The following is a 13,491-nucleotide window of genomic DNA, read 5'->3' on the forward strand; positions in this document are numbered from 1 at the left end:
TCCAAAAGACTGTGACTTATTGTACGACTGTCTCTCTCACTGGATTGTCTGGTCCAGACTTGCTTATTTACAGACCGCCGCCATATAGCTGGAACATTGTTGAGTGCGGCGTAAAAATACACTCACTCACTCACTATCTCTCAGTTCAGTGGAGTAGACATTTGACACTGCAAACAGCTTTTTCTGTATTATTACTATCAATATGACGATGACGATCATCATCATCATCATCATCATCATCATCGTCATGTTTATTATTACAGGGGAGTGGAGTACAAAACTGAGATCTTCCCTGCAGGTACAGACAGCCGGTTTACGAGAGAGGTGAGTTCACACTGTGCTGCTGCCATGTTGGGTGGGGGGAGGGGCAGGTGTGAGGAGGGGGGTCATTATGAAGTACAAACAGTAAAAGATGCCACAAGCATTTAAAACTTATGTATGGTCATCATAATCCATGTTATCACATAGAAGCATCCCACTGTTATAACAACTATTTTACTATATGAAGGTATCACATTGTTATTATAATGATGATTTCACTATATCAGGCCTACCAAAGAAAACTTTCCTACTGTGCAGAAAAACGCAGAAAAGCCCACATTAATTGTGGAAATAGCAACATAAACATAATACCTTGCTACTGAAACAGTAAAAACGGCAATGAAAGACTATGAAACTGCAACATTTTTATATCAGCGAACTTTGACCTCTACTGCGCATGCGCATTACGATCCGCGCTTCTTTCAAATTTCTGAGCAACCGTGAATCGCCTTGTGTAGAAAAAGTATTGAATAATTGCTGTCAATCATTTCATGCGAATGGAAGGTAAACTAAACAAGTGTGCACACAAGTTTGATGATGATAAATGCCAATAACACAACAGAAATACTTTAGAAAGGGAATGTAACTTTTGTCCAGGGTGGAAAATGTCAACATGTGGTCGAGACTTCCTCTTCCGCCTTTACTGTTTCAGTAGCGAGGTATTATGTTTATGTTGCTATTTCCACGATAAATGTGGGCTTTTCTGCATATTTCTGGAAAGTTTTGTTTGGTAGGCCTGTACATGAAGCAGTCTAAGTAAACTTAGGCGCAGTATTATTCGTTACACTGCTTTACTGAGTCTAACAAACCCTTGTAGAAGGTCGTGTCAGCTAACCTTTTGAATTGCCAATCAGAACACAGCATACCAAATTGCAAAAGTTAACATTCGCACATACTGTTTAAACTTTTACCTCGAAAACTCAAACGATTCCAAATGCTATTTTCCGCAGAATCGCTTCCGAGTGTTACACATGGAGGACACATAATTCACAACAGCGAGTAAACAGTTGCTGTACATAGTGTTTTGGTCAATATTCCAGGATGTCATCTTGCGGAAATATAAGCTAATAGTAACCATGTCATCAGAAACCCCTAAGTGTATATACTGCAGGTCAAATATCTGTCTTTTATGCGGATTTTCATTTGTTTAGAGATCAGTGTCAGCGACAGGGAAGAGAAAATAAAAAAAAGTTTTGTAAATCCAGCCGAACCCTAAAATAGTAGCTGTTGTGTGATTGGTTAAATCCGTTCAGACGTCTCACGTTTGATTGGACGGTCATAGGTCGCTCAAAGGTTAGCTGGTTATTTCAAAGGTTATTTAGGTATATGACTATGACTGGGGTCACCCTTTAAATACCTTTGACATCATGTATTCCCATTCCAGTGTGGCATTCCAGCCCTAGGGTTCTCCCCGATGAACCACACCCCCATCCTACTGCACGACCACAACGAGTTCCTCAGCGAGAAGATCTTCCTGAGAGGCATTGATATCTACTACGAGATCATTCCCGCCCTCGCCAATGTCACAGCCTAGAAGGGGTACTCTCTGCAGGATTGTGACCATGCCATGCTGTCAGACTGGTTCAGTGTCATCAGTGGTATTTAGTCATGATAAGGAAGAGCTACAAATGGTTATATCGTATGACCCATATGTCAGCGATATACTTAAATAGTATGAACTAGTCAGATAATATTCAGATATATTCAGGTAAATGTTTGTTTTGTTCATATTCACTTTTACTGGAAGAGCCGGAACGAGAACAATTATCTTGGTTGTGATTGAATAACAAGACCTTTGTTTGGTTGCTTGCTATTCAGATAAGATTGTTATAAATTATTTTATATGCTTCATCTATAGTTAGATTTCAGCTGGTTAAATTTTGTTTCTTATGAAGAAATGTATATTAAATGAACTACTACTTTCTTTTTTTTCCTTCAGTTTGAAAATGATTGTTTTTGAAGACTTGATTTCAGAAAAGAACAAAGTGCCTCTTGATGTGTGAAGAAAATACTGATATACTTTCATTGACCTGAAATTCACATGATCAATGTGGTACAAAACGGGTAAGAGATCTATGTCAAATTATTGTATATCAAAAAACTAAACCTAGTCAAGCAAAAATATTTTTCTTTTGTAGAAAATGTAGATATTTATATACTTGTTAAGGGTAGAATGTAGTGGTAACTATATTATATAATTTAAGATTGGAAAGTGATGTTATGTTGTGATGGTGCTTTTGGGATCAGTTTGCGAAATAGTTTCCAAATTTTGCTAGTCAGTTGAGGTAGCTATGCCTGAAAGTTACTAGCCCACAAAATAATTCACTAGGCCAAAATTTGAATGTAGACAAGGGTTTCATCATTTAGCTGCTAATATGATGAACATTTTTTTATCAGGCCATACTCTTGCATGATTTAAAAGTGTATTATAACTTAACAAGTCGACTGATATATTTTCTAAATGACCCCATGAAAATACACTAGCCATGGCTAGTGACTGTGGATATTTACTGGCCTGACTGGATTTTTACTAGCCACGGGCTAGTGGGCCAGTGGCTATTTCACACACTGTTTGGGATGTGAGTGAGTTATGTTTTAATGCCACTTTTAACAGTATTTCAGTTATATCACAGCATGTCAGCTAACTGTAGGAGGACCTTCATTTCAAGTTAGTGAGTTTAGTTTTATGCTGCTTTTAGCAATATTCCAGCAATATCACGGCAGTGGACACTAGAAATGGGCTTCACATATTATACCCATGTGGGGAATCGAACCTGTGTCTTCAGCGTGACAAGTGAACGCTTTAACCACTAGGCTACCCCACCGCCCATCTTTGGTTTCAATCCCAGTTCATCTTGATTATATTAAAAGGTTTGTGCCAAAGTGTTAAATGTCCTAGACCTACATCGCTTCTTACTTCAGGCTTCCCTCCTGCATGGAACAAATTGCTGTGATGTAGCTGGAATTTTTTTTTTTTTTTTTAAATCTTTTTATTCATTCCAGATAGGTATACAAAGACAGGGAGTACACGACTCCATGTTAGGGCTGGTTACATATTGGCAACAAAGAGTTACAAATTTTCTAAGTAAGAAAATATGGATACTAGTATAGAAAGTCAGGGAGTGCACGACTCCAGCAGCAAACTTCATGGGTTACAGGCATGCTCGAGCTAGTTATACATTGGCAGCAAGGAGTTACTAATTTCAAAGTGTAAAAATGTAGGTACACAAAGTCAGGGGGTGTACCACTCCAGCAACAGACTCCATGGGTTACAGGCATGTTTGAGCTGGTTATATATCAGCAACAAAGAGTTACTAATTTCGAAGTGTGGTGCCATGTCATTTTCTATGTCAATAACACAATGCATTGTTTGACAATAATATTTGGCAAAGTTCAATCATGCAAGGTATTATGTTCTTAAATCATATCAAGAACTGTGTATTTAGAGTAGTCTGTCTCTCAGATCCTAGAGAATAACTTGATTACATGGCAGGCCAGGTGATTTTGCAAGTCTTGATGTCTCAGATTTTGTCTGTTTTCAGAAGTCTATATTATGTATATTTTTTGTCTTTATTCAGATTGAAATGTTTTAATGAGAATATGCATGTTTATTTTCAACTAAAGTGTTTAACTCAGTTTCTGGTTCATTTGAAGCAAAGGATGAACCACGAATCCGTTGGTATATGACCAGATGGTGGCCACATGAATACGTGCAAACACCTAGTTGCGGGTACAGCAACGTGCAGTGAACTTGGACAAAGTTCTGTGACTATGTGTCCCAGTCCACCCAGCTGTGAATGGGTACCTCGTTAGGATGAGAAAGCCACAATAACTCGGTGCGCCTAGTGGCTGCAAGAGTTGTATACTCCCCAGGGAGTTGAGATTGATAATGCGATGTGCTGTTGAGATTGACATCTAATGATTGAGGGAAAAATACCACCGCCTTGAGCATGCACTAGATGCCTGGATATGTGCGCTATATAAATATCTTATAATGTTTCTCTGTCATGTTTCATATGCTTTTACATTTACATAATGATTACATTATATAAAACCACAGGGTGTCTGAAGATTACACCATTGTAATGATTGACCCAGCTTTGGTGGCTGAAATACTACCCACAGAATGCTCTCCTTTATTGACTTTAGATGATGTGGAACTTTTAACCCGGTTAGATGGATTGTTGATATAGGTTAAAACTGGTCCTCTGCTGGCGGAAATATTGCTGAGTTGTGACATGCTTGTCTTAAGATGCGACAAACGGGATCGGGTGGTCAGGCTCGCTGACTTGGTTGACACATGTCATCGGTTCCCAAATGTGCAGGTCGATGCTCATGCTGTGGATCACTGGATTGTTTGGTCAAGACTCGATTATTTACAGACCGCTGCCATATAGCTAGAATATTGCTGAGTGCAGCGTAAAACTAAACTCACTCACTCACTCACTTAAATGTAAGAGGTCACTGCAGCAGTCATGTTTTAGGTGTTGTACGATGAGCTGGGTATGCAGGAAACCACATATACTTCTAAAGATACTGCTACGATGATTGATCTTACCAATGTGAATCAGTCTGCCACTGTAAAAAAAAAATTGATAGAAAAAGCTGTTTGGATTAAACTGAGGTAAACTCATGTGATACACCACCTGCAAGCTTTTTGCAGGGTACAGGGGAATTATTCTCCTGCTCAGAAATTTACATGAAGCCCTTTTTCTTCATGGCAGGGTATAAGGCAATTATTGTTCTGCACAGAAATCCACAGGCAACCTGTTTTCTTCATGGCAGGGTATAAGGCAATTATTGTCCTGCTCAGAAATCAACAGGCAACCTGTTTTCTTCATGGCAGGGTATAAGGCAATTATTGTCCTGCTCAGAAATCAACAGGCAACCTGTTTTCTTCATGGCAGGGTATAAGGCAATTATTGTCCTGCTCAGAAATCAACAGGCAACCTGTTTTCTTCATGGTTGAAGAAAAACTAGCGTAGTCTGCAAAATGTAACCTTTGTTATCACAGAATCATTGAGTCTGCTATAAGTTTTTGATAATCTACCTGTAACTGAACAACTGAGGTGATCTGTGAAGTTTCGTTTTCATATCTATTTACAGGGTGATTCTTTTATTTGTTTAGATGATCTTTTACAGCTGTATCGATCTTGACTGATGTTTTAGTTCATTGTAATGGTTGCAATATTCAGTATTTGAACAAATGATGTTAAGGGCTATTTGCCAGATTTTTCAACTGTTACAAAGGCATTTTCAATTTGAACATGGAAATAAACAGTTTTAGTTTTTGTGTTTTTCTTACCATTAATAGGCATTGGATGCTGAAAGTATGTGAACATTTCTCTTGACAGCTTATATTTTTCCAGCAATGAGGAAAAATGATTACTTTTGAAATAAATGATCTTTTGCCCCAGGAATGTCGAGTCAGCACCTTTCATGTCACTGATGAGAGAAGACTAGCATGTCATCCTTATTAACATAATAGACTGGTCTAGTGGACAGAGTGTCTGCCCAGAGAGGTTCAGTCCCAGGCTGCAACATACCATATGACATTAACAGATGGCACTCAGGACTGAGGAGATAAAAGACTAGTCTGCTTGAAGCCAGTAAACTGTGAGGGTGCTATCCTTGTTACAACTGTAGAATGAGTGAGTGAGTGAATTTAGTTTTATACTGCTTTTAACAATATGACAGTGGGGCACACCAGAAATGGGCTTCACACATTGTACCCATGTGGGGAATCGAACCCGGGTCTTCGGTGAGACGAGTGAATGCTTTAACCATTACCCCACCACCCCTGAATGATATCTTAGTGGACATGTACACATGGACGCAGGCACACTCGCATAAGAATGGTGCTTACAATACAAATGTAATACCATGAATAGGATTCACAACATGGTCATTTGTCCTGGTGCTGATAAGGGAGACAACTCTTCACAAGAAAATGTTGGTTAAGCCACTGTGCCCCTGTTGATGTATGAACTACGGTCATTAACATCTACAAGTTCAGATCAGCTTGTCACTCCAACAATCATTCGTTCAGCTTGTATGATAACCATATTTCTTGTAATAAAGTTGGCACAAGTTGCCCAGCTAGCTGAGGCACTGTAATTTGACATGCAGAGTTGTATCCCTTAGGCACACCAGAAACCGCTGATGGTTGCTTGGAATCCTTGGTCTCCCAAACATGTTTCTAGTTTTGTCTGTACCATACCCACGCTCCTGAGTTTCACCAAGATGGTCAATGTCTCAGAACTGCACCTCTAAGTGAGTGAGTGAATAAGGTTTTACACCACATTTAGAAATATGCCACCAACACGACAGATGACTCCAAAACTGGGCTTCCCATATTGTACCCATGTGTAGAATAAAACCTGGGTCACTGATGAGTGAACACTTTAACCACTAGACTACCACATCACATCACACCATCCCTTTCCCTGATCCCCCCTACCCCACCCCACCCCACTTCAAGCTAAGACAGCTCCTGTTTAACTTCCAACTCACATCATTCACACACTTTTTTTATACTTTTAGAAATCCACAATGTTAATGATAAACAGGTAATGATTTTTCACTAACTAGTCCTTTCATTTTTTTCCCATGTAAAAAATGATCATTCAATGTCTCAATAACAAGCTGATGACATGAGTGCGTGACCCTTGCCAAATACATCGACAGGTTCATCCGCCACAGGCAAGTGTCTAATTTCGGATTGCATAGTCCTGGGTGAGTTATGCAACCATGTACAAGATTTACTTCAGACCTGACTGAATGACTATATAGCTCGTAGGCGCGTGAAGCCTTGTGTTCATTGTTAGTTTGGATTACCTCGCCTACGCACACTTTAGCCAAGCACATACTTATACAATTTAGAGGCAGTGAACGACAGAGTAAACTTTAATTTCGGATGAATGACTAATTGAGTATGACGGGCATTGTCAAGAGTGACAGGTCCGACATTTTGGCGAGCGCGCCACATGACACTATAATTTCGGATCCCTTTCATCCCGTACCTGTTTTGGGTATGCGTTTGTCTGGCCGCGACCGTGGATGTATAATATACCTACTATAAGCCTTGAAGATCACGGAAAGTCATACCCAGCCACACTGTGCGCGTAGAGGTGAGGCCGACGTGCACATTACGAACGGCACCAGACCAGGTGGTGTATATTCGGATCCCTATTTCTATTGTCGGGATTCGATAGTTAGTCAGCACGACGCAACGTGATTTATGTTTAATTCGGATTTCCTAAGGTATCCGAATCTGAAACCCATAAAGGCACACGCTGCGTCCCAGGGTAACTACGATCCGAAATTAAAAATTTTGACACTTTGAGGCACACGGATCCGATCTATGAAAACCTCAACACCCGCTAGGCCCATGGATCCGATCTTAAGGGTATGTCGTGTCCCGTTTCAAAAAACGACCAATGAGGTCTGCTTTTTCTTTGAATATGACGATTACGGAAAAACGACAAAGCATGCCCAGATACAAATTGTAAATTTTGTTGTATTTAGTGACGAAAACAATATGACGTCACGTGATTGGAAATTGTTATTGCACGCACTTTTGTATATTTCATATCACTTATGACGTATATGTTCACATAAATTCTATATATAACCTGTTTTGTGCTTCCATGCATGTCATTTAAAATATATTTTGACACACAAGTACATACACTTTAATACGCTTTAAAATAGCGTATCAATGGGAATCGAACACGTCCATTGCGAGAAAACCTATTCACAATTATGCAGTTGCTTACCCATTTCCCTCTAGGTAGGTTGCAAATACACATGTAAATAGTATATATAAGTCGTTGGGATGTCTTTCTTTAAAATAGCGTATCAATCGAACACGTCCAATGCGAGAAAACCTATTCATAATTATGCAGTCGTTTACTTACATGTTAATTTAGTGTAGCATAAATAATTTTCATGAATTTAATTTTCGTAAGATCCAAGTCAAATTTTGCACATTTGTGAGGAATCATCTTACGTACAATCAAGTAATTTCTGTTTAATTTCCCGTTACTTATTTATCGAATGGCAACCATTTAATCAACATATGTACAGTGCGTGAACTCCTTTAACATGGCGGCCTATAGGATTGTGGAACCACACGTAAGTTGATAAATATGATGTCATTAGTTAAATAGTGGTCGGAAAATTGAACTGATGATTTCAAATTTGCCCATTAAACCGGAAATGGGCTTCATCACGCATTGTACCCATATGGGGAATCGACCCACTCATTCAGAACATAGTATTTGGAGACAAGAAAATTTTAATCAGAATGTCCTCTTTACACAGAGAACAAGTTTTCGACATAAACCATGCCTTTGAAGACAAGTACTGATACGTTTGAATGCTATCAGTGACACACTTTATATAACAAACGATATATTTGGGAATGACAAGTGTTTGTGGATGATCAACTTCTTTATTGTACTATTGCGACGTTTCGAATAGATGCTAATACCGTTTTCAAGCATGCATACGTATGATTGTTTGCATTTCATCATGACAGATAATTAAAAAAAATAACAATTTTCTACCTATATTTCTCATTCGAGTCGAAAGTATATAAAAGAATGTAAATAGACCACTGAATGGGACCACTTTAGGCAGTCATATCATTATCTGCATACAATACGCTTTCCAAAAAGCTCTTATGGCCGTGCAAGACTACGTTACTGCTCTCCTATATCCATTTTCACTAAACACGATGACGTCACGTCGACGTCATGATGCCTTCTGTGACGTCATAATCAGGGAGGCTTCAGTACGGGACGAACAAGTAGCACGGAGCCATGGCGGAAGAAGAAGAGGAACAGCCGGACCAGGAATCGGCGATTATGAAGACGATTCGTCTTCTCCGGTTCAGTGCCACGAAGGCCCCAGCAACCCCTGAACCCACCAAGAGCGCCAAGAGCCCTACCACCCCTTCTGCCCTACTAGAGGAGGAGCTCTACTACACTCCCGAACTACCCCTCCCGCCTCCAAAACGTGGGTAAAATAGAATATGTGCTACTGTCAATCATAAATAGGAGGGGCGGTGGGGTAGCCTAGTAGTTAAAGCGTTCGCTCGTTCGGGCCGAAGACCCGTGTTCGATTCCGTACATGGGTACAATGTGTGAAGCCCATTTCTGGTGTCCCCCGCCGTGATATTGCTGGAATATTGCTAAACGCGGCGTAAAAGTAAACTCACTCACTCACTCATAAAGAGGCGGATTGTCATTAATTCCGGGCCTTAAAACTCTTAAAACTGGCTGAAAAAGGTTTCCCTTTGACTTTTCATTGAAAAGCAATACAAAACGCTTTCAATATGTTTCCTTTTCATCCGTCAGGCAATTTTGGATTTGTGTTTGTGATTAGTCCTTTCATCCGCCAGGCAATATTCATTCAGTGTTTGAAATCACTTCAAAAATACAGTGTTTAGATCTCATGCAATTCCTTACTTTCACAACGTTCCCAGTCTGTCGCTCAGACCCCAGAAAAAATATTCAGAAATAATCCTAACTCAAGTCTGGAATGATTTGGCAAGTCATTCTTGTTAGCCTTAACTATTCCCTACGGTTTGGGTTTTTTTTTTTGGAAGCTTAGTCCGTTATTAATTATACATGGATTTATATCTCCATATTAAACAAGTATAATGTGCTATAGATATACACTTGTATACTAAACAAAAAGGTAAGTGATCATGAATATTTGGGGGCATATTTTTTAGTTGTGAATGTAGTGATACATACCCAAAAATATTCATATATATGGAAGGTACTAAGTCTCAGGGAGACATTTCCAAGAGAAGACGAGTGAATAAGAAAGTGTGATTGTAAAATGAATACGTGTCAGGTGCGTCTCATTGGTTGAGCATTGGAATTGATTGTTAAACGGGATTGAACCCGAATACTCTCGGACGTATCTGTGTGAATGACTTATTTTTCTGGTTAACTTTTTTTAAAGCCAGCGTGTCATTGGACTTGTCGAAATGGACGAAACAATGTTTCTCGTGCAATTGTATCAATCAATCATAAGAAATGGCTTTGATGCATTGTTTTAACACTAACCTAGTGAATTCGCCAGAGATATACAACTACACGTGAACTGTTTACATTTAGTGGTAAAATTGAATAATATTATATTATGTTTCAATCATGTCAGTGTTTACATTTCGTGGTAAAATACTGAATAATATAACATAATGTTTCAATCAACCCATGGCGTGCCAGCTCAAAGGAGTGCGTGAGATGAATTTTAACGCCGCTTGACATTCTGAGCGTGTCAGCTAAGGGAGAAAACCCAGGATGATGCAGGGCTCAGACGTTTAACACTTTGGTGAGCCCGCAAGCACGGCCATAGTCACAACTAACTTCGAAACAGTCCGAGTTTCAACTCGCGATCATTGGCGTGTTTTGTTGACCAGGGCCTAGATTTTCGAAGCCCTCTTAGCACTAAGATAGTCGTAAGTGCCATGCATTAACATTAACTTACGACTATCTTAGCGCTAAGAGAGCTTCGAAAATCTAGGCCCAGGGACGAAACTCTGCAGGCAGTTTGTCGTTTAAGGCCTCATTCAGCAATATTCCAGCTATGTGCGCTGGTCTGTATATAATCGAACCTAGACTAGACAATCCAGTGATCAACAGCATGAGCATCGATCTACTCAACTGGGATACGATGGCATGTGTCAACCAAGTCAGCAAGCCTGACCATTCGATCATGTCAGTAGCCTCTTAAGACCAGCATGGGTTGCTTAAGACCGGGAACAATTGGGTTGAGAAATTGGGATTCAAACCAGGGGTTCCTGGGAACTGTAACGTCTTAGAAATTTGGGCCAATGTTTTGGAGGAATCTCTGATAATTCTTTCTAATAGTTGACTGAAGTAGTTGTTGTGGTAGCAGTAGTGACGTCATGCCACAGAGGCGCTACTGTGATCTTAGCGAGATAAGGTATTGGATATCGCCCCACATACAGACGTGCCTTTCATTGACAAACTATATTTTTGTATTATTCCGATGTTTACTGTGATTTCAGCCACTCGGACGCCGATGGGGGACTACATGGTGCCACAGGGGAAGGCCGCTTACAAGTCTCGGTAATACACTCGTAAACATTTCGTCATGTGTGCGCCTTACCTATACAAGATAGTGTGGTGATTCCATTTTTCTGTGATGCTGCTGCAGATGATGGTTGCGATGTTGCTGATACAGCTGATAGGTTAAGATGATGATGATGATGATGATGATAAGGATTGTGATGCCGATGCTGCAGCACAGATGGGTTTTTGCGAATATCATTGTCATTATTTTTATGTTTGATGGTTGCGATGTTTTGCCTATACAGCATCGTATAGATGGATTACGATGCTGAAGTAACACTGACGACGATGATGATGATGATGATGATGATGACGATGATGATGATGCTGATGATGATGCTTGTGATGCCGATACTGCATCACAAAATTAAATATTTAAGAAATGCAGCAATGAGGCTTTGGGTGATCCTGGCAGTCAGGTTGGTTGAGCTCATTATCAGGGCTCTTGCCTAGACAGCTAATGGGGATCATCATTATCATTTTCATCGTCATCATCATCATCATCATCATCATTATTTGATACACTACGATTACATTTTCTGGAGATGATAATAACATTCAGTGATCACCAGGATGAATATAAAACCGTCAATCAAAATACTGACAAAAATAATTTGTTGTGTTGTTTCACTGCACCATGGCTACAGATATAGAATACAGATATAGAATACAGATATAGAATACAGGTATAGAATATAGATATAGAATACAGACATGGCACTACTTGACACTGCTTGACACATCCTTGTCCCTGCTACAGGTGACCATGTGCCCGGGCCTGCGGACTACATGCCAAAGATCGACCTGACCAGGAAGTCGGCGCCACAGTACTCGCTGGTCGGAAAAAACCAGGAAAGATCCACGTAAATATTTGATACCTTCCGACACTAACACGAAAAATAACAATCCACACAAACTAAACCTGCAGTTACATGAATATAAGTGATTGATTTCTTATCAGTTTGCTATTCGTTATTGATTAAATTAGCAATATTTGGTGCTATTATACTGACTGACTGAGTTTGGTTTTACGCCGCTTTTAGCAATATTCAAACAACATCACAGCGGGGGACACCAGAAATGGGCTTCACACATTGTGCCCGTGTGGGGATTCGAACCCGGGGTCTTCGGCGTGACGAGCCAACGCTTTAACCATTAGGCTACCCCACCACCCCTGGTGCTATTATAAATCAGTACTATCGGAATGCTAATGCCTTGACGTGGGTCTTTCATTATCATATATCATTATATATATTGCTATTCGTGCGGATTCGAATCCCGGATGGTACTCAACCCAACAAAAGTATTAGAATCTGTACTTTACTGAGAAAGTGTATTTCAGATATAACATGTCATATTCGAGCATTTTTTCATTCAATGCAACAAATCCGATATTTCATTACACAGTTTTATAAGTGCGCGTGATTATTATATATTTTAATTTCAAATTTGATTTAGTTGTTTTACATATCATTTCAGTAAACAATTTTATTATTAAGCATAATTCACAGCACAACAACACCGCGTTCATGTGAGCAGCACGTATACGACATATAAAACATGCATCTATTTGATAAGTTGTTAATAATTTAAACATCTACATCCTCGCAGCCAATCTGCATCCTGGTCCAGCTGATTACACGTGTGGAAAGAACCTTATCTGGAATCAAAAGACTGTCACCCTCAAGGGCAGAGTTGGCAAAAGTTACTTCGAACAGAAAGGTAAGACGCCAAATTTAAACAGCCTAGCTCAACCACAAATTATTTCGATTAAGAATAGTTTTAACCTTGGTGACTAGCCACAAATGTTGGACTACCTCCTTTATCCAGCCAGCCTCCATTAAAGATAAATATTCGCTGCCACTTTAGCCGTTTCGAACCCGATTCAAATGTCACGACGCTAAAAATAGCCGTCCAATCAGATTACTGTCACGAGCGACAGGAATTATGTGCTGTGTTAGGTTGAGGAGCAATAGGTGTGGGGTATTTGTCGCAAAAGAACAGAGATCAGGCAAACACCTTTGTGCCGAACTTTATAATGTTGAACGGTTGTCTC

General features: G+C 39.8%; 3 protein-coding genes across 3 annotated transcripts in view; 2 read left to right on the forward strand and 1 right to left on the reverse strand.

Moving 5' to 3' along the window:
* The window catches only part of LOC124289903 (aminoacylase-1-like), a 34,085-nt gene extending 29,979 nt beyond the window's left edge, over positions 1 to 4,106 (forward strand). The window contains exons 15-16 of the mRNA XM_046726577.1: positions 264 to 324; positions 1,706 to 4,106. Coding sequence (XP_046582533.1) covers positions 264 to 324; positions 1,706 to 1,855 — 211 coding nt within the window. The 3' untranslated portion in view covers positions 1,856 to 4,106. The remainder of the gene's footprint in view (positions 1 to 263; positions 325 to 1,705) is intronic.
* Positions 1 to 13,491, reverse strand: part of LOC124289901 (orexin receptor type 2-like) — a 141,399-nt gene that overhangs the window by 84,024 nt on the left and 43,884 nt on the right. The gene's annotated exons all lie outside the window — the stretch shown is intronic.
* The window catches only part of LOC124289904, a 67,775-nt gene continuing 63,395 nt past the window's right edge, over positions 9,112 to 13,491 (forward strand). The window contains exons 1-4 of the mRNA XM_046726579.1: positions 9,112 to 9,342; positions 11,372 to 11,432; positions 12,196 to 12,298; positions 13,047 to 13,157. The gene's annotated coding sequence lies outside the window, so the exon portion shown is untranslated. The remainder of the gene's footprint in view (positions 9,343 to 11,371; positions 11,433 to 12,195; positions 12,299 to 13,046; positions 13,158 to 13,491) is intronic.

Source organism: Haliotis rubra, unplaced genomic scaffold (assembly GCF_003918875.1).
Source record: "Haliotis rubra isolate DU_JTF1 unplaced genomic scaffold, ASM391887v1 Scf451, whole genome shotgun sequence".
NCBI classification, from domain to species: domain Eukaryota; kingdom Metazoa; phylum Mollusca; class Gastropoda; order Lepetellida; family Haliotidae; genus Haliotis; species Haliotis rubra.